Source organism: Urocampus carinirostris, chromosome 2 (assembly GCF_059441175.1).
Source record: "Urocampus carinirostris isolate Australia breed hairy pipefish chromosome 2, RoL_Ucar_1.0, whole genome shotgun sequence".
In the NCBI taxonomy this organism is placed as follows: Eukaryota; Metazoa; Chordata; class Actinopteri; order Syngnathiformes; family Syngnathidae; genus Urocampus; species Urocampus carinirostris.
In genome coordinates this window covers 49,608,257-49,627,428 of record NC_142350.1, presented here as the reverse complement: position 1 = coordinate 49,627,428, position 19,172 = coordinate 49,608,257, and the positions used below count along the sequence as shown (strand labels likewise).

At 41.6% G+C, this 19,172-nt stretch overlaps 1 protein-coding gene across 1 annotated transcript in view; it reads left to right on the top strand.

Annotated features, from left to right (window-relative positions):
* Window positions 1-208: 208 nt before the first annotated feature.
* grin2db (glutamate receptor, ionotropic, N-methyl D-aspartate 2D, b) overlaps window positions 209-19,172 on the top strand; it is an 84,253-nt gene continuing 65,289 nt past the window's right edge. The window contains exons 1-4 of the mRNA XM_088326934.1: window positions 209-521; window positions 3,024-3,230; window positions 8,644-8,910; window positions 17,423-17,751. Coding sequence (XP_088183060.1) covers window positions 234-521; window positions 3,024-3,230; window positions 8,644-8,910; window positions 17,423-17,751 — 1,091 coding nt within the window. The 5' untranslated portion in view covers window positions 209-233. The remainder of the gene's footprint in view (window positions 522-3,023; window positions 3,231-8,643; window positions 8,911-17,422; window positions 17,752-19,172) is intronic.

The following is a 19,172-nucleotide window of genomic DNA, read 5'->3' as shown; positions in this document are numbered from 1 at the left end:
CTTGATTCCCATCTCCGATCACTTCCAGTTTTTGCCCTCTCCCTCACCTTTTTCCCCTCCTTCCCTTCTTCCCATTTACTTCTTTGACTCTATTGATTGGGTTTAATGTCCTCTATAGTGGAAACGGGCAGAAAAGAGCATTTAGGATTAACTTAATCTGCCCCCCCTTCCTTGTTTTTCAGGCAGCCTGTGGTGTTGGTGCACGTATCCGCCTCCCCCCTCGGCAGGTTGCCATGGTGGCCCTAGCCACTCTGTCTCTGGTCCTGGTGGTGGCGGAGTGGGGGGGCCCGGCGGGGGCCTCGCCCCACCTGCTTCTGCGTCCCGGCCCTCGGGAGCGCGACGCGGGAGCCGCCATCAACTTCAATATCGCGGTCATCCACGCCGGGGCTACCGTGCAGGCCGAGGCTGCCGTGGCCGGGCCTGGGGGAAGGGTGCTCTACCCCGGATTCGGGCGCGTCTACGGATCCCTGGGGGAGAGCGTGGTCACGCAGTGGGGATCTGCCAACGTCATCTGGCTACAGGTGGGAGAATGATGCTTTCTGTTTATTGGCCTAAAGCAGGGGTCGGAAACCCAGCATGCTGAAAGAGCCATGTTCTGGGTTCGTACAGGTGCTTGAAATCCTTGAAAATGCTTGAATGTTAATGTTGTGTTTTCAAGGATTGGAAAGTGCTCGAAAGTAAAGCTTTTTATAAGACTCATAAGGAAGGTAAAACATGCAATACCTCTCTGTCTCTCTGTGTCTCTCTGTCTCTCTGTGTCTCTCTCTGTCTTTCTGTCTCTCTCTTTCTCTCTCTGTCTCTCTATCTCTCTGTCTCTCTCTATCTCTCTCTGTCTCTCCATCTCTTTGTCTCTCCGTCTCTTTGTCTCTCCGTCTCTCTGCCTCTCTCTCTCTCCCTGTCTCTCTCTCTCTCTGTCTCTCTCTCTCTGTGACTCTCTCTGTCTCTCTTTCTCTCCCTGTCTCTCTCTCTGTCTCTCTCTCTCTCTGTGACTCTCTCTGTCTCTCTGTCTCTCTGTCTCTCTGTCTCTCTTTCTCTCTGTCTGTCTCTCTCTCTCTCTCTCTCTCTCTCTCTCTTTGTCTCTCTCTCCCTGTCTCTCTCTCTGTCTCTCTCTCTCTGACTCTCTCTCTCTCTGTCTCTCTCTCTCTCTCTTTCTTTGTCTCTCTCGCTCCCTGTCTCTCTCTCTCTGTCTCTCCCTCTGTCTCTCACTCTGTCTCTTTCTCTCTGTCTCTCTCTCTCTTTGTCTCTCTCTTTTATCTCTCTCTGTGTCTCTCTGTCTCTGTCTCTCTGTCTCTCTGTCTCTCTGTCTCTCCGTCTCTCTGTGCCACATGCAGCCCGTCAGATTTTTTCAACCGGCCCGCAAACAAAAATGGTAAAAATATGATGACAATAATCATAATGGTAGATGAAGAACTACCCATTAAAAATGTTTTTGGATGCCAACTTTGTCCCCCTTGTCCTTTGCTTGTCTACAATAAAACTACGACTAGAGAAATACTACAAAATAGAAGAAAGAGCTTGGGCCATGACCCCAACCCGGCCCGAATCAGTTCGGGCATAACACGTCAATCATTAAGTCGGGATCGGCCGGCTCCCCTCTTGCAGCATGCACTTACTTTTACTGAAGTAATTATTTGGTTTACTATTTTTCACTTCTACTTGAGTGACATTATTCTGATGTAACTGTACTTTTATTTGAAGTACAAATGGCGCTGGATTGCAGCTTTGTGTTCACTTCTAGCCTGGTGTCTCAAATCAAGTTATTCGGTCGGGTTTGGGCTTTTATACGCGCGGGTCGGGTCGGGTCAGGCTGGAGTTTTTTAGGCCCATCTTATCTCTACTACAAAATTTCTACAAAATTACTTCAAAACTAAATATTTAATTTTGTCTTTAAACAAGGACCTAATATATTATCATTTTCATTCTTAAAATATACTGTAGAAAAACTACGGTTGTACAATAATACTACATTTCAAAAATATTTAATAACACAAAATTACTTCTATGTAAATACTACAAAAAAACGACTGTGGAATTACTTTAAAAAAATTCTACAGCAATACTACAAAATTACCACTACAGTAGTACTATAATCCAATAATACTCAAACAGAAATATTATTACAGAAATACTACTACAAATATAATTACTAAGATACAGCTACAGTAATACTACAAAATACCACTGCAGTAATATAAAAATACTACGATAGAAATATTATGACAGAAATAGTACAGAAATACTACAGCATATTTTTTCCAACAGAAATACTACAAAAATACAATTACAGTGATGTTACAAAAATAAAATCCCAGTTATAACCCTAACCCAAAATCTTCCATTGAAATACTACATAAATGCTACATAAATACTACAAAAACATTTACTATGTAACTACTACAAAAATACTACTGCAGAAATACTACACAAAAATACTACTACAGAAACACTACAAAATTTCGACTTAGAAAATGCTACCAAAAATATTACTGCAGACATACTACAAAAATACTTCTACTGCATAACTACACAAACAAAAAAACTACAATAATATTCTAAAATCCAACTGCTGAAATACTTTAAAAATGTACAACTACAGAAATACAAAAAAGTAAATATCAAATTTACTGCTTAAAACAGGTACCTAATGTATTGGTTTGCTTTTATAGTGAGTGTTTCAAAACCAATTTCATGACACTAATCCAAAAATAAGTAGAACATGTAAATGTCTGCATGTATATATATTCTTGTCTCCAGGATCGGCCCCTTGGTAAAATATTTGAACCCAATGTGGCCCCTGACTCCAAATAGTTGCCCACCCTTGCACGACATTGATGCTATTTTCTAATGCAGCTAACGGTGATTGTCCAGGCCATGGTCCCTAGAAACAAATAAATGTTCTTATCATTTGAATGTATTTATGTTCACCTTATGCACCCACCAGTCCGGTAACTCTTTTTGTCCCCTTCCTGACCCCCCCCTGTGTTCTTTTCCTTTATCCCTCCTGCCCCCCCTCCTTGCCCAAGGTGAACGACAGCAGCCCTAAGACGGTCCTGTCCCAGCTGTGCGAGCTGCTAGCGGCGCGGCCCCTGCAGGGTCTGGTTTACGAAGAGGAGAGGCCCCCGCGCACGGCCTGGGGCCCCTTGGCCCCCATGCTGGAGTTTGTGTCGGCCCAAACGGGACTGCCCATTGTGGCTGTAGGAGGGGGAGCGGGGCTGGGGAGGATGCCGCAGGTAGGACGGGGGAGCACGGGAGGGCTATTACCTGGAGATTTTTTTTCCCTTTCTTGATCAGTTAATCCACAAATTATTGATCTATGAAATAATTAGGATTAGTATTGTTTGGTTTTCAATAAACTTTTCATTTTTTTTACCTTGTTAATCCAAAAGTTGTCTAGATATCGTTACAGTCAGGTGACAGATTTTGGGTTTTTTCCCACACAGTATCCTGATCCATAAATTAGCCGAAACGTTGTATAAAATTGCATGATCTGAAAGATCGGGAAAATTCATTTAGGGTTTCAGGCACAGAATAAAATAAGATATATCAGAATTTAAGCAAGCATAGTCCTTCATAAGTTCAGCTAAACAATTCATCAACAACTCATTAATTAATGAATGAAACTGTGATAATTTATTTTTTAAAAATAAACAATCATTTTGTGACAATAAGTTATGAATCCAAAAGTTACATATATATCATCACAATCAGGAGACATTTTTCGTATTTTAACAATGCATAAATTAGCCGCATCGTTGTATAAGTCGCCCAATCGTAATAATCAGAAAAAAATCTGGTTTTAGGGCATAGCGGGATATAACACAAGATGTATAAACTAAGGGGGAAATCGCAAATAAGTACGACTAACCAATGAATCGACAACTCATTGATGAACTAATCACCATTCATTTTTGTTTTCAACAAAATATTTATTTTTAATTATTAGTTTAAAATCCAAAAGTTACCCACAGATTTGGCATTTTTCAACAGTATCACGATGCATAAATTAGTCGAATCTTTGTATAAATTGCATGGTCTCAAAAATCGGGATAATTTAGGGCATAGAATGAAAAAACGCAAGATAAATCAGGACTAATATTTTTACAATCCATATATTAGCCGCATCGTTGTATAGGTTGCACAATCATTTAGAAAACATTTTTAGGTTTTAGCTCACAGCATAAAACAAGGTATCAGATTTAAACCGGAAATAGGAAGCCTGGGAAGCATTGTCCTCCTTCAGCACAACTAACTAATCAACCGACAACTCTGTGATTAATTAATCTTTGATAATTACTTCTTTTTCCTCAAATAAACAGTTCATTTTTTAACTTAGTTAAAAATCCAAAAGTTACCCACATATTGACGGTTTTTTTCTGGGTTTTTCACATTTTCCCATAAATTAACCGCGTTGTTGAATATGTCTAAAAAATCTAGGTTTAGGGCACATTATTTTTTTTTCCCAATAACATTCCTTTTTTCTTGGATATGTGTGTAATGACTAAAAAGAGAGAAATTTTGCTTTAAAAATTAAATAAATCATATATACAGCGTAAATTCTGGACTATAGAGCGCACCCAATAAGCCGCACGCTGTACATTTTTAAAAGAAAAACATTTTGTACATACATAAGCCGCACCGGATTATAAGCCGCATGTGGGATATTTACAAAGAAAGACGGTACACAGAAAGAGTTTTAATAATATACGGTACCCTAACCCCTTGAAGTTCTGACGGCTTGCCAGTGGGCTGCTGGACTTTTGATACACATACGTGTCTGTACGATGTAGGCAGTTACTGAAATACGTCATGCCACATATCATTGGAAAGTTAAACTCTTGGAATTCAAGATATGATGACCCTTTCAAAAAATACATATCAGAGAAACATCCCGATCAATCTGAAACAAGATACCAGAAAATCCAGCGGTGTAAAACATTTATTCTAACACACACGGTAATGCTGACATACGGATAGAGATTCGCCAGAAACATTTCTGATTCGTTACTTCCATTCGTTTCGCCACATTACAGTGGGACCTTGCTACTTCGCGGTTCGACGTTCGCGGGTTCAGAGCTTCGCGGGACTAAATAATAATCTCATCATCTCATCTCATCAGCTGCACCACTTATCCTCTGTAGGGTCGCGGGGATGCTGGAGCCCATCCCAGCAATCATCGGGCAGTGGGCAGGGGACATCCTGGACTGGTTGCCAGCCAATCGCAGGGCACACGGGGACAGACAACTCACTCGCTCACTCACACCTAGGGACAATTTGGACCGGCCAATTCAACTGAAATGCATGTTTTTGGAATGTGGGGGGAAACCGGAGTGCCCGGAGGAAACCCACGCAAGCACGGGGAGAACATACAAACTCCGCACAGTAAGGCCGGGAGCTGGATTTGAACCCACTCAGGAGGTTCCCACGACCTCAGAACTGTGCCGCCGTGCTGCTCCTAAATAATAAAAATAATGATAAAATAAAATAATTACAAAAAATATATATTTTATTTTTTTCATTTTTTTTTTAAGCATTTTTAAAGGGGTGTCGCTACTTTGTGGTTCCACGTTCGCGGGTTCAGAGCTTTGCAGGTCTAAAAAATAATAATAATAAAATAAAATAATTAGAAAAAAACCCAAAACAATTTAAGCATTTTGGAAGGGCCGTCGCTACTTCACGGATTTTCATTTTTCGCGGGTGGTTTTGGTTCCCATTAACCGCGATAACCGAGGGATTACTCTATTTCCGTTTACAGTGGGACCTCGTTACTTCGCGGTTCCACGTTCGCGGGTTCAGAGCTCCGCAGGTCTAAAAAAATAATGATAATAAAATAAAATAATTTGAAAAAAAAGCATTTTTGAAGGGGCGTCGCTACTTCGCAGATTTTCACTTTTCGCAGGTGGTTTTGGTCCCCATTAACCGCGATAACCGAGGGATTACTGTATTTCCATTTACAGTGGGACCTCGCTACTTCGCGGTTCCACGTTCGCGGGTTCAGAGCTCCGCGGGTCTAAAAAATAATGATAATAAAATAAAATAATTTGAAAAAAAAGCATTTTTGAAGGGGCGTCGCTACTTCGCAGATTTTCACTTTTCGCAGGTGGTTTTGGTCCCCATTAACCGCGATAACCGAGGGATTACTGTATTTCCATTTACAGTGGGACCTCGCTACTTCGCGGTTCCACGTTCGCGGGTTCAGAGCTCCGCGGGTCTAAAAAATAATGATAATAAAATAAAATAATTTGAAAAAAAAGCATTTTTGAAGGGGCGTCGCTACTTCGCAGATTTTCACTTTTCGCAGGTGGTTTTGGTCCCCATTAACCGCGATAACCGAGGGATTACTGTATTTCCATTTACGGTGGGACCTCGCTACTTCGCGGTTCCACGTTCGCGGGTTCAGAGCTCCGCGGGTCTAAAAAATAATGATAATAAAATAAAATAATTTGAAAAAAAAGCATTTTTGAAGGGGCGTCGCTACTTCGTGGATTATCACTTTTCGCGAGTGGTTTTGGTCCCCATTAACCGGGTCTAAAAAATAATAATAATAAATTTTTTTTTTAAAAAAAAGCATTTTTGAAGGGGCGTCGCTACTTCGCAGATTTTCACTTTTCGCGGGTGGTTTTGGTCCCCATTAACCGCGATAACCGAGGGATTACTGTACTCTTAAAATTATTACGAATATGGTAGTGAACCTTCCCCTTTCGATTGACACCTTTTCCATGATAAGGGTCTGTTCACGCTAGTGTTTTTTTAAATTTACATTAAACAAGCGTCTTCCTCGAAACATATCTTCCACTAACTTACTCTTAACTTTACTCCTCGGGCGCCCCTGGCGGCCGTTTGAGGAAATGCATAAATTAGCCATATTGTTGCATAAGCAGCAGGGTTGAAAGCTAGGGAAAAGGTCGTGGTTTATAGTCCGAGTTTTACGGTAGTTCAAAATCCAAAAGTTATCTTTTTTCCCCAACGTTTTTTCAATCTACAAGTCAATCGTATCGTTGTATAAGTCATATAGTTCAAAACATCCAAAACAAATCCGTCTTTATATTTGGAGTGTCCAATTAAATGTAATGTTTTCACAATGGAGAACTTGTAGTTACTATAAAAAGTAAAACATGCTATTAATGTGCGCTACAATCGTGATTAGCGCACAAGAGGGGCTTGAAACATTGCTAGTTAGTGCTCGAAAGCGATCTCGTGCTTTTTTCCAGGCCTCTGATTGAAAAGCCCACTGCTTATTTTTGCTCCTTTTATTTTTTTTTCTCTTCGTGTGATCGTAGGTGGCATCTGTGTTTTTCACACTGAGCAAAAGGGAAAGAAGGTTATATAGACACGCTAACTACAATGTAAGAGAGTATAGGGCATGTAAGTTAAGTACCCTATAGGGCTGCCACTCATGATTATTTTAATAATCGACTAATCGGTCAATTATTCTTTTCGATTAATCGATGAATGTGATTTCTTAGAGATGTTATCTGCTTCTTTATTCCCAAAAATAGTGCACAAAACAATAGAATATTCCATAATATAAAACATTGGAAAAATCAAAGTTTTTGTCGAATAAGTTGAAAATAAACAAAAATGCAACCAGATATATGCTATACACCTGCAAATATGTAAGATACTCTTATCTTACCACGTTATCCAAAGATGATATTATATTTGGAATTATTCAAAACAAAACGAGAAAGATGCATTTCATTTTATGTGTCGCAAATTTTGTTATCCATAAAATATATCAAAAAATGTAAACCCACATTTCGAAATTTCGTCAGCAAATTTGTTTTTGGGTTGAATCTTTAAAAATATGATAAACAATTTCTGTACAAATATGATATATAATATGTTTGTGAATCCGCCCCTTGTGTACAGATAAACATGTCATTTTTCTTCCTCTTCTTTTTTACTTTATTTATTTGATCTACTTCGTTTCCGATTGTTTTTCTCCGTATTCTGCTGCACTTTCTGTTCCCTTGAAAGTTGTGAACATTATTTTATGATAAAACAGTCAACTACTACGAAGTTTAAACCATTACGATTTTGATTGTAATGGTGCAAATGAAAAAATAAAAAAAGATTAAAAAGAGACGTAAGATATCTTTTCGTATAGCGCCCTCTGCCGGACCAAAGTGGAACTACAACTCTAAGCGTCACAACAGAATTGCATGCACTCTTATTTCTAATGTGGCTCATGAATTATGTAATACAACGAATCGATGATCTAATTAGTTGCTTTTAATAATCTTTCTCAACCAATTAATCGATTAGTTGTTGCAGTCCAAGTTCCCTATGAAAGTAAATGCCAAAAAAGGTACATTTTAACTTATCTTCCACCAACCTCGCTGAAACTGACATTTGACGTCTTTCAGTGTCTTTGTCAGCCTAGTTAGAATGAATCTTTGACATCTATAGCCGATTAAGTAGAGGCTTAAAGGATCCTTCCATTTTGGACCCAAAGTGAAATGATTTCTGACCCAAGGTGTAGCTCAAAAGTTATTGTTGTAGTATGTGATTTTTTTTTCGTTAACTTCACACTCATAAGTTGTTGTTTCACACGAGGGTGGGATGTGAAATCATTTCACACCAGCGTGAGAATTATTTTCTCTAATTTCCCGTCCGAACCTTCCCCCGACCCCCCACGATCAGGAAACGGGCTCCATCTTCCTGCAGTTCAGCTCGTCTACGGCTCTTCAGTTAGGCGTGATCTTCGAGGTTTTGGAGGAATACGATTGGACGGCCTTCTCGGTGGTGTGCACCCGTCACCACGGTTACCAGGAGTTCCTGTCGGTGGTGGAGGGATTGACGGACGGTTCCTTTATCGGTTGGGAAAAGAAAAGCGTGGTGGTCCTCAACGTCACCGACGACCCCGGCGGGGCTCGAACCCGACGCCTGCTCAAGGAGAACGAGGCCCAGGTGAGGCAGAGGAGGGAAGCCCTCCATGGCAGGAGACTTCTGTTATTTCTGTCCGTTCTCATCTCTCTCTCCCCCTACCCTACACTGCCTACACCTCCATATTTGAAAATCTTAATCCTTGCCCTAAGTGATACAAGATTGCGAATTGAGATTGTGCTTTGTTATCTGCATATTGCGCCAGCGACTTGAATCCGTGATTGTTATCTCGGCGAAATTGGAAGCTCCACACTTTGACGTTTGCTAGTTTTTGTTCGACTTACTTTTCAAATGTATCTGTCATGGACGTTTCTTGTGTGCACACACTCCGTCAGACATCTTGGATTTAAAGAGAGTTTTTCTTTGTGTGCTTTTGATACCTTTATCTCTTTTGTCTCTGTTACCTATCTCTATTACTCATCTTTCTTTGTATCTCTCTCTAGATCTTTACCTATCCCTGTCTCTATTTCTTCTTTTCTGTCAGTCTGTCTCTATCTTTTTTTATCTCTCAGTATTTATCCTGCTCTCTTTTTCCACATTTCTCTCTTTATCCTTCTCTTTCTTTTTTTATATATCTTTTGATCTATCTCTACTTCTCTCCATATTCATTCATCCCCTCTTTAAATTGTTTCTCTATTTTAATAATAATAATAATAATATTTTGCTGTGTTTTTCTCTCTACCTCTCTTTTTTCTATTCCCCCTCTCTCCTTCTTTCAATCTGTCTTTCTCTCTGCTCCTCACAAACTCTCTCCCTTTCTTTCTATATTTCTTGCTGCACTCTTTTTATCTCTCTTTATCCTACCTTTATCTAGCTTTCTCTCTCCGTTTTCCTCTCTCCATCTCATTTATGCTTTATCTATCGCTCTTTTTTATCTATACCTCTATCTCTATTTCTCTGATCCATCCCCTTTTTATCTCTCTTAGTCTTTTTTATGTATTGCTGTTTTTCTCTCTCCATCTTTCTTGTTCTCTCTCTACCACTTCATCTCTTTCTCTTTGTCCATTCCATCTGATCCCCTTTTTTCTCTTCTCTATGTATCTGCCTACTTTTCTTTTTATATCGCTGCCTGTATTTTCTTATGTCATTCTCATTGTCGTTATCCTTACCCTTCTATATATCCCCCTTTGTCTGTTATTCACTCTCCAATATCTCTCTTTTTCTCTTTGCCTTATTTTCTCTTTTTGTCTTTCTTGCTCTTTTCCCTTATCTGTCTCTCCATTTCTCTGTTCTCTTCTCTCTCCATTTGTCTTTTTTTCTGTTTAGCTTTACCTTTCTTTCGCTCTTTCTTTGTCTATAACCTATCCCCTCTCTCATCTTTGTTTCTCTCTATTCCCCTCTTTTTCTTCATATTGCTCTCTCTCTCTCTCTGTTTCTTTCTATATCTCCCTTTATCTTAATCTCCAGTTTTTATCTACCTTTATATCATTCTTTCTATTTCTTTATTTACACCCCTCTCCTCTCTATATATCTCACTCTCTCCTTGATCTATATCTTTTTCTGTCTATATCCTTCTTTTTTTCTATCTGTATTTGTCTTTCTATTTATTTTATTCCTTTCGAACCCTTTGCCTCTACCCTCTTTCTCTCTATATATCTTTACCTCTCTCTCTCTTTCTTTTTATTCGTCTGCCTGTATAAGATGAAATAAGTATCTATCTATCTATCTATCTATATATATATATATATATATATATATATATATATATATATATATATATATATATATATATATATATATACATCTTTTTTTTTTTTTCTGTTTTAGTGTTTTCAGCCAACGGACTGTGGCATAGCAGAACTGTTAGAAATGATTTCAATTATTATTTTACTTTTTTTTTCAGCACGTGGTTCATCTCTTAATGCTCTGTTTGACTCCCTAATCAATTCTCCCGAGACGGTGCCGAGCTTAGACAGATGTCATGTCGTCACTAATTCAACATTTTACAATATTCATACGCTCCATTCCGATTCGGAAAAACGGCCCTCGAGTCCCTCTATTATCTCTTGCCTCGTCGTCTCCTGTTCCCGCCTTGTCCCATTTCTCTCTTCTGCTCCCGCCTTCCTCCATTCATCCTCCTTTAAGTCCCTTTTGACCTCGTGCTACTCCCTGCCTCAAATGACAAGTATCTTCGGGTTCTCTGCCCGGAGACAAGCTGGCGGCGCTGCCCGGCACACCACGTACGTTTTTTATTACCCGAGTCCGGTGCCGGTCAGGGTCTCAATGTCAATGCTAAAGTGCCGGCCGTCATGGCCGCCGCTTCGATGCCAAGGACTGCATCAGAAATAATAATGCATTTGATTAGAATTCAACAATCAAAATACATACATTTTTTTTCCTTCTTCCTATTCATCGATGGAATAATCGAATGCTATGATAATCGTGTGTGGCTCGTATTAGAAATCATCCATTCCTATTATATGTTTTAAGATAAACATACATATTGTGTGTTACTAAGAAATAAATGAAAATCTAACCCCATTCGGGTTATGCTACGCCCCCGTAAATGTTTCAATATTCTCGTTACTTGCTGTTAAGTGAACTCGATGAATGGGAAGACGAAAGAAAACAAAGGGGTGACAAAAATTATTAGCGCTAGCACGGGAGCGATCAAGTCCAGAAGCAGGGGGATGGAAATCGACGGAAGGGGATCTGTAAATGATTAGAAGCCGATTGAGATACAGAGAAGGGAATATGCCGATACACACGAGGGGAGAGAGGCGAGAAGTGAGAAAAATGTCGCTAACGATTGAGATTGTGATATATTGACGTATCGATTCAAATTCCACCTTTGGCTTTAGGTCTGTACGATTTTGGAAAAAAGCCTAATCGTGATTTTTCAAATCAGTATTGCCATTTCGATGCGATTTTTGATTTTACAAGACCAGTTCATTTTATGTGTTTGTTTTGTTTTTGAGGAGAACCTGAAAATAGCGACATGTAAACTTACCTTAAGTTAATGTCCTTCTAGACTGGTAGTATACGACTAACAACTAAATATCTAAAAATTAAAAAATAATTGCAGTTAAATAAATAGTCTTTATTGTCTTTATAAAAAAGTACAACGAAATCGGAGGGCTACTCCTTTCAGTGCAAGAAGGCTATTGAGGGAGCGGCTGGCAAGCTACAGGTGACAGCAACTCCTGCAAGGTCTTTGTGATGATTAAAATACAAGAGTCACGTTTTCCAGGAGTAGTAGCTTCAAGACGTCCGTTTAATGGGTAATGGATCTGGCGTTCGTGACTTGCCACGATCGGCAGTGGAGGCTTAAGAGTTGTTAGCCTAGCTGTTAGCTTTCCCTACCGGCGCTGCCGCAGTCAATTCCTAACCGCCTGGCTTGTTGGGACACCACTGAGCACGCAACTCTGGACAGCCTTTTCCACTGTTGACGGTTCTTGGGTCGTGGAAAGGTTGGCACCAGTCCATTCCTTAATGTTACCGGGCCAGTTCTTTTTTGGTCTTCCTCTCCTCCTTCCCCCTTGGACTGTGCCCTGGAGCATTATCTTGGTCAGTCCTGATGATGTTGTGACGTGACCATATCACTAAAGTTATAGTCTGCGCAAAGTTGACAACAGTTCTTCATAGGGTCCATTGTGCCCTCTGATGGTGTTGCACACCATTTTGTTCGTCACATGGGCTAAGGAGCTGATGCATAGAAGTTTCCTGTAGCATCGCATCTCCAAGGCCTGGATTTTCTTTCTCAGTTTTGCTGTGAGAGTCCATGTCTGACTGCTATGTTCTTGTCCCTCCAGATGGGTTTAAGTCTGGCAAGTGCGGCTGTGGTTTGAACTATCCTGGCCATGATTTCTGGTTCTGACCCCTCTTCTGATATGACGGCTCAAATATATTAACATATAGTGACAGGTCCTATCTTTCTGTGGTTGATGGTGATTTTTTTGGTGATACCCCAGGGATTGTTAGTCATTAATTTTGTTTTTTTTCTGGACTGATTTCCATCCCATACTGGCTTGATACTGTGTCCAGGGGATTGACCAGATCTCTAAGTTCTTGTTCGTCTCCTGCCAATCAACACACACACATATAAATATATATAAATAATTAGTTCTGTAAAAAAATATTGCGTATTAATTCAAATTTATTTTAGCACGAGATTAATGTTCAGTGTGAAATTGTAATTTTTATAAGCTGTGGCCTCCGGCAGCGACGTTAAAGAAACTACACGATCCGCTTGTAACCCTGAAACACAACAAAAGGCACGCCCCACGCATGCGTGAGGCACTTCAGCAGAACATTGAACAAAAAGTTGTCTCACTGACCACCGCTCCCATTTGTGCAAGGTTTCTTTACACAACAGCCCGTTTGACAGCACATTGGATAAGTGGGTAACTGGCTCGAAGAAATAAAATAGTAGGCTCGCATACCTTTTATGTAAATGTTCATTCTTTCCAATTTCCAGTGAAGGAATGTTTACAGTAAGCCATGGTTTACTGCACTTTAGTTGAGTTTACAAAATGTGCACTTTGTAACTTTATTTTGTATCATCCTGTTTTGATCCCTTGGGCAGGTTTGTTAAGGGGTTAATTTTGTAACCAAGCATTTATTTTTTTGTCAATTGTTTATTGACAGTGTTAAATTGTGTGAAATGTTCCTTTCAATGTAAATGACTGTTCAGAGTCAGAACAGTTCACGTGAAATATAACTCTACACATTGTTTTCAATAAAGACAAATTGCACATAGCAATCCTATCCACTTTTCCATGAAGTTAAAATGATTAGAATGGTAATTAAAGGGATATTTGTAATAGATTAAATTCAAGTCACAAGTTAACAATGGCATTGAGATCTAAATTATACATATATGTGTTGTACAGGCTGAATGGCAGCTGGGTAGTTGGCACACAGCCCCACGGGGCCGAGGTCCAGAGTTCTATTCGAGCTATTGTGGCCTTCTGCGGGGAGTTTTCATGTTCTCCCCTTGTCTGCATGAGTTTCCTTCGCGGACTCCGGTTTCTTTCCACATGACAAAAACATGCATGTCGGGTTAATTGGCCAGTCCAAATTGTCTTAGATGTGACTGTGCAAGTGAGTTGTCTGTCTTTGTGTAACCTCCCACTGGCTGCAACCAGTTCAGGGTGTCCCCTGCCCACTGACTGAAGATAGCTGGTATACGAACCTCGTAAGGATAAGCGGCACAGAAAATGGATGGACAGATGGATCAGAGATCGCTCAGTTTTCTCAGTTATCGGGGACCAGAACCACCCGCGAAGAGTAAGAAATCCTCAAAGTAGCTTCACACCTTAATTGAGGTCGCCAAAGCGTTAAACTTACTTCGAGTTGACACCATTTCCTATTCAAAGTATACAAATGTAACAATATAATATATATATATAAGATTATAGGTAAGGCAGCACGGCGGCGCAGTGGTTAGCGCTTGTGCGGCACAGTTCATGTCATGGGAACCTGTCGTGGGTTCAAATCCAGCTCCAGACTTTCTGTGCGGAGTTTGTATGTTCTCCCCGTGCTTGCGTGGGTTTCCTCCGGGCACTCCGGTTTCCTCCCACATTCCAAAGACATGCATTTCAGGTGAATTGGCCGGTCCAAATTGTCCCTAGGTGTGAATGAGCGAATGAGTTGTCTGTCCCTGTGTGCCCTGCGATTGGCTGGCAACCAGTTCAGGGTGTCCCCTGCCCACTGCCCGATGATTGCTGGGATGGGCTCCAGCCCCCCGCGACCCTACTGAGGATAAGCGGTATGGCTAATGAGATGAGATGAAGATTATAGGTAACACACATCACATAATTGCAGTTGAATGAATGTTTTTATTGTCATTATACATAAGTAAAACTCAATTGAAGGGCTTCTTTCATTGTAAGAAAGCAATTTAGAGCTTGGCCGGCTAGCTGCACGTCAGCAACAGGTGTCCTGGAATGGAGACAGATCCTCGCAATGAATAATATGAAAGAGTCCCAAATGTGAAGGTTTCCCACAAATTGTAGCACTGGGTCATCTGTTTCATGACTAATGGACCTGACGTTGGCAAGATAGAATCCGCAGCAGTGGCTTCGGGGTGTTGTTAGCCTAGCCACAGCAGTAGGCCGGATCTGCAGCCTCGCTATTGTTTTCTCTCCTGAATTATTTATTTACGTTCTTCTTACTCTCCTTATAGTTCGATTGAATGGATGATTTCTTTTTAATGTATCAAGCTGCTAAAAGCTAGCTGTAGCAGTAGCCATGTGCCGAGACTCTTTTGATTCAGAGACATGAACTGCACATGCCCAACGGGGCTGTTTGTTTGACAGCACACACGTGCTTATCAGCCTATCACGGCAGTGTACCTAGACAGTCCCACCCACCCAAAACAGAGCCTCTCCATGTACGCTTAGCCAGCTAACATCTTACACCCGTCCTGATGTGCTCTACTGTTTTAGGAGCGTATTTGCCCCTGAAACAGTACAGCACTTCTTCTTGGATCTTTGATCTGATCTACTCTGGTAGACCCTGGCCTTCATGGTACTTGTGCTTGAGGGCTGTTCTTATGCTGCCATGATCAGAGCCACTGTGTTGTCTGCCAGTCCTACATTTTTTCAGCCAGTGGTAGGATTCTCTGATAGTAGCCACCTCATCTGACAGTGGTACATTCCATGTAGGGTCTTGTCCTTCCAGGATGTTTGCTCCTCTCCTCTCCATTCTCATCGGTGTTCTGCTACCTGAGACATTCACTCAAGCCATCTTTTGTGACTATTTGTTCAGTGTATTCTAGGATTTTCTATGTTACCTCCTGCCATTGATATTTACTAGCCCTCAGCTTCCCTCTTTCCGCTTAGCATACATCATCAGTGTGCTGGACTTGGGGTGGAACTCTCCATGCAGGGTGAGGAGCTTATTTGTCCTTGATGCCAGTGGCTTCTACTACTCTTTTGGCCAGCGTATGATACCAGCTGGGTATCTGACTGGCAGGGTGTACATGATGATGGCTTGAACCTTGTTTTTATTGTAGATCCTAGTGATGTGGATCAGTGAGTCCATTTCTCAGTGACTCCTGGCATACAGCTGAATGTCGTCCATGCAGAGGTGGTTTCTGATTGTTGTCCCAATAAGGAAACGGTGCCCATAGCTGCTCTTTGTGGTCATCTGACTGAGGGGGTGAGGCCAATGCCGGACAGCACTGATTGCTATATGCCGCACTTGATGTTGACTTTTCAATTGGCTTTGCATTGGCCTCTAGGGTTGTCATCCAAATGTCCATTAAATTATCGATCAAGACTCTTGGGTTCCTATTAATCTTATACAGTTCCAGGTATTTCAGTCTCCATGTACGCTTTCTTGTCGTCAAATACCCAAAAACCTAAGTACAGTGGAACCTCGGTTCTCGACCATAATCCGTTCCAGAACCCTGTTCGAGAACTGATTTGTTCAATCACCGGAATCATTTTTCCCATTAAAAATAATGTAAATTGTTTTAATCCGTTTCAGCACCCTGAATGTTTACCATGAACGTAAACATGAAGCTAACCCAGGCGAATCGTACGTTCGCGTTAGCATAATCTTCCGTACGAAAGATTACGCTAACATGAACGTGTAAAAATAAAAAAATCAGGTCGTTTACAAGTCATTTAGCACCACAAGTGGCGAGCGCTTCATTGGAAAGGGGGCTCCGTTCCAACACCCTGAATTTTGGGCTCAGTTCCAACACCCTGAAGGTTTACCTCGAATCATAAAGATAACCCAGGCTAATCGTACGTTCGCGTTATCGTAATCTTCCGTACGAGAAATTGCGCTAACACGAACGTGTAAAAAAAAAAAAAAGATAAAAATAAGAATTATGAATAGGGTTTCTTACCTTTGTGGTAGTCAGCAGAAGGCCCATGCAGTATTCCCTAGCAAGATCGGAAACTCGCACACCTCTTTCATATTTAGCTATTATGTCTTTCTTAAAGGCAACAGTTGTACGAACAACTTTTCTTTTTTCACCTGTCCTGCTTGCACCGACTTTCTTCGGAGGCATAGTTAGGGGCTATAACACCCCGTTCAACGATATTAAAAGCGAAAGCAAGAAGAGGCAAGTGCGCACGTGATAACAGTTGGTCACGAGGGGTGGGGGAGATCTACACGATCTACACCCGTACGCCGCTTAGTATCGCACTCTAGCGTACGCACTCACGCATTACCGGTGTTCGAACCCCGAATTTTTGACTGAACAACTCTGATTTGTTCGAACTGAGAGGCGTTTGAAAACCGAGGTTCCACTGTATATATATATCAATACATTCTTCACCCACATTTTCCCCTCTTTCCATTCACACAGGACTGATTTTGAATTGTTCCACACCCTTTCATTCCCTCTGAATTTCTGAAACAGGCTCGAGATTATCGCCTCTTTTTCCCACCTGTCTGCACCTTTATTATCTCCTAATTCTGCTGCGCCCATCTAAGCTCCTCCCCTTCCTGGTTTAATTCGTTCTCCCTCATCTTTCGAACCCTCTCTCTCCCCCCCAATCCTTTCCTTATCTCACTAGCTCGTATGTGTGTGTGCCCACCCCCTCCCCTTGCTCCCCAATACCCGTTTTCCTGCCAGGTTCGCCTGCTGTACTGTTCCCAGGAGGAGGCAGAGCTTGTGTTCCGGGCGGCGTGGGCGGCGGGTCAGGCGGGCCCCTCGCACATGTGGTTCGCCGTAGGGCCCGCCCTGTCGGGTCTGGTCATGGAGAACCTGCCCCGGGCTCTGTTTGCCGTGCGGCCCCAAGGCTGGCGGGACGAGCCTCGACGCAGGATCGCCAGGGGGGTTTCGGTGCTGACGCACGGCGCCGTGGCCATGCGCAAGGACTACGGCACAACAGGCGGGCCCAACTTTGTCACTAACTGCGCCACCGATGCCAATCAGACCCAGAGGATGCGGGGCAGGATGAGGTGAGGGAGTTCGATTTTGTTTACTGTAAGCCTTCGATACTCTGCGCTTTTTGACATCGCAGGTTGAAAAATATTCTGTGATCCATTATCCTTGTTTGTATTTTGCGGTGAACGTTGACTGCCAGAGCATACTTATGTCAGGCATGGTTTTTTTGCCGTTCTCTCAACCTTAATTGCGCTGCACTCATGCAGCCGTGAGCCATTATCCCTGATCGCATATTGTTTAGAGCCGGGGCCAGCAGAGCACATTTTTGTTGGGAATGGAGGCTCTTTTTGCCATTCTGTCTACCAAAAAGTGAACTGCACTCTTGCGTATTGCTGCGAGCAGAGACTGACAGAGCGCACTTTGGCGGATCATTTTTGCCATGCTGTGTGATTGTGATCTATTATCCCTGATCGCAAATTGCTGTGAGCGTATTTTTTGTCGGACCTGGTGGCTTTTTTTATACTGCTTTCTCCACCAGGATCTTTTATCCCTAATCACATATTGCTGCAAACTGTTAAGGCCACGTCCCATTTTTGCTGGTAAGCTATTGCTGAGAGAAGGGGCCAGCAAAACGCTTTTTTTTTTTTAATCAGGCTACTGTACTGTGCCATAGTAGCCCGACTAAAATAAACTGCAATGTTTAGTCAACAATCTGTTATCTCCAGTCAACTATTTCTGAGAGAGGCGTCAGAGAAATCAATTAGGCGATCCATTATCCCTAACTGCATATTGCTGCAAGTGGGGACCAATGGAATAATCTTTTGCCGTGCCGTTCTGGCCCGCCTAAAATGAAATGCTTGGTTTTGGCCATGATCCATTATCCGTGTTTGACTAATCCTGAGCTGGAAGAGGCAGAGAGCATTTTTTTCCAATTGTGTTTGCTGAATCTGCCATTTGTTACCTGTTTTCAACTGGACTGTTTTGACCGTAATCCATTATCTCTAAGTCAAGTTTGCTGAGAACAGAGGCTAAGAGAACAAATTTGTGTCATGTCTATTTTTTTTTTTAGTTATTTCCGCCTAAATTGAACATCACTTGTGTGGTTGTGAGCCATTATCCCTGATCACATATTGCTGCCAGGCCGGGATCGTCAGAAAGCACTTTTGTCGGCAGGCATGGTATTCTGGCCACCCTCAAATGAAATGTACATTTGTGGTCTCAATTCATTTTCTGCAGTTGACTATTACAGAGAGTGGGGGGACAAGAAAGCCAATTTTTTTCATGTGTACCGGGTGTTTTTTTCTGTGCATTCTGCTTGAAATGAACCATTATCCCTGGTTGACTATTGCTGAAAGCGGGGGCCAAAATGGCAAATTTGTGAGGCGGCTCTTTTCTTCTGTTCTTTACTCCTAAAATGCATCTGTGCAGCCGCGATCCATTTTCGCAGAGCTCATGCTAACGTGAAATTTTTATTTGTAATACTATTTTAAAACAT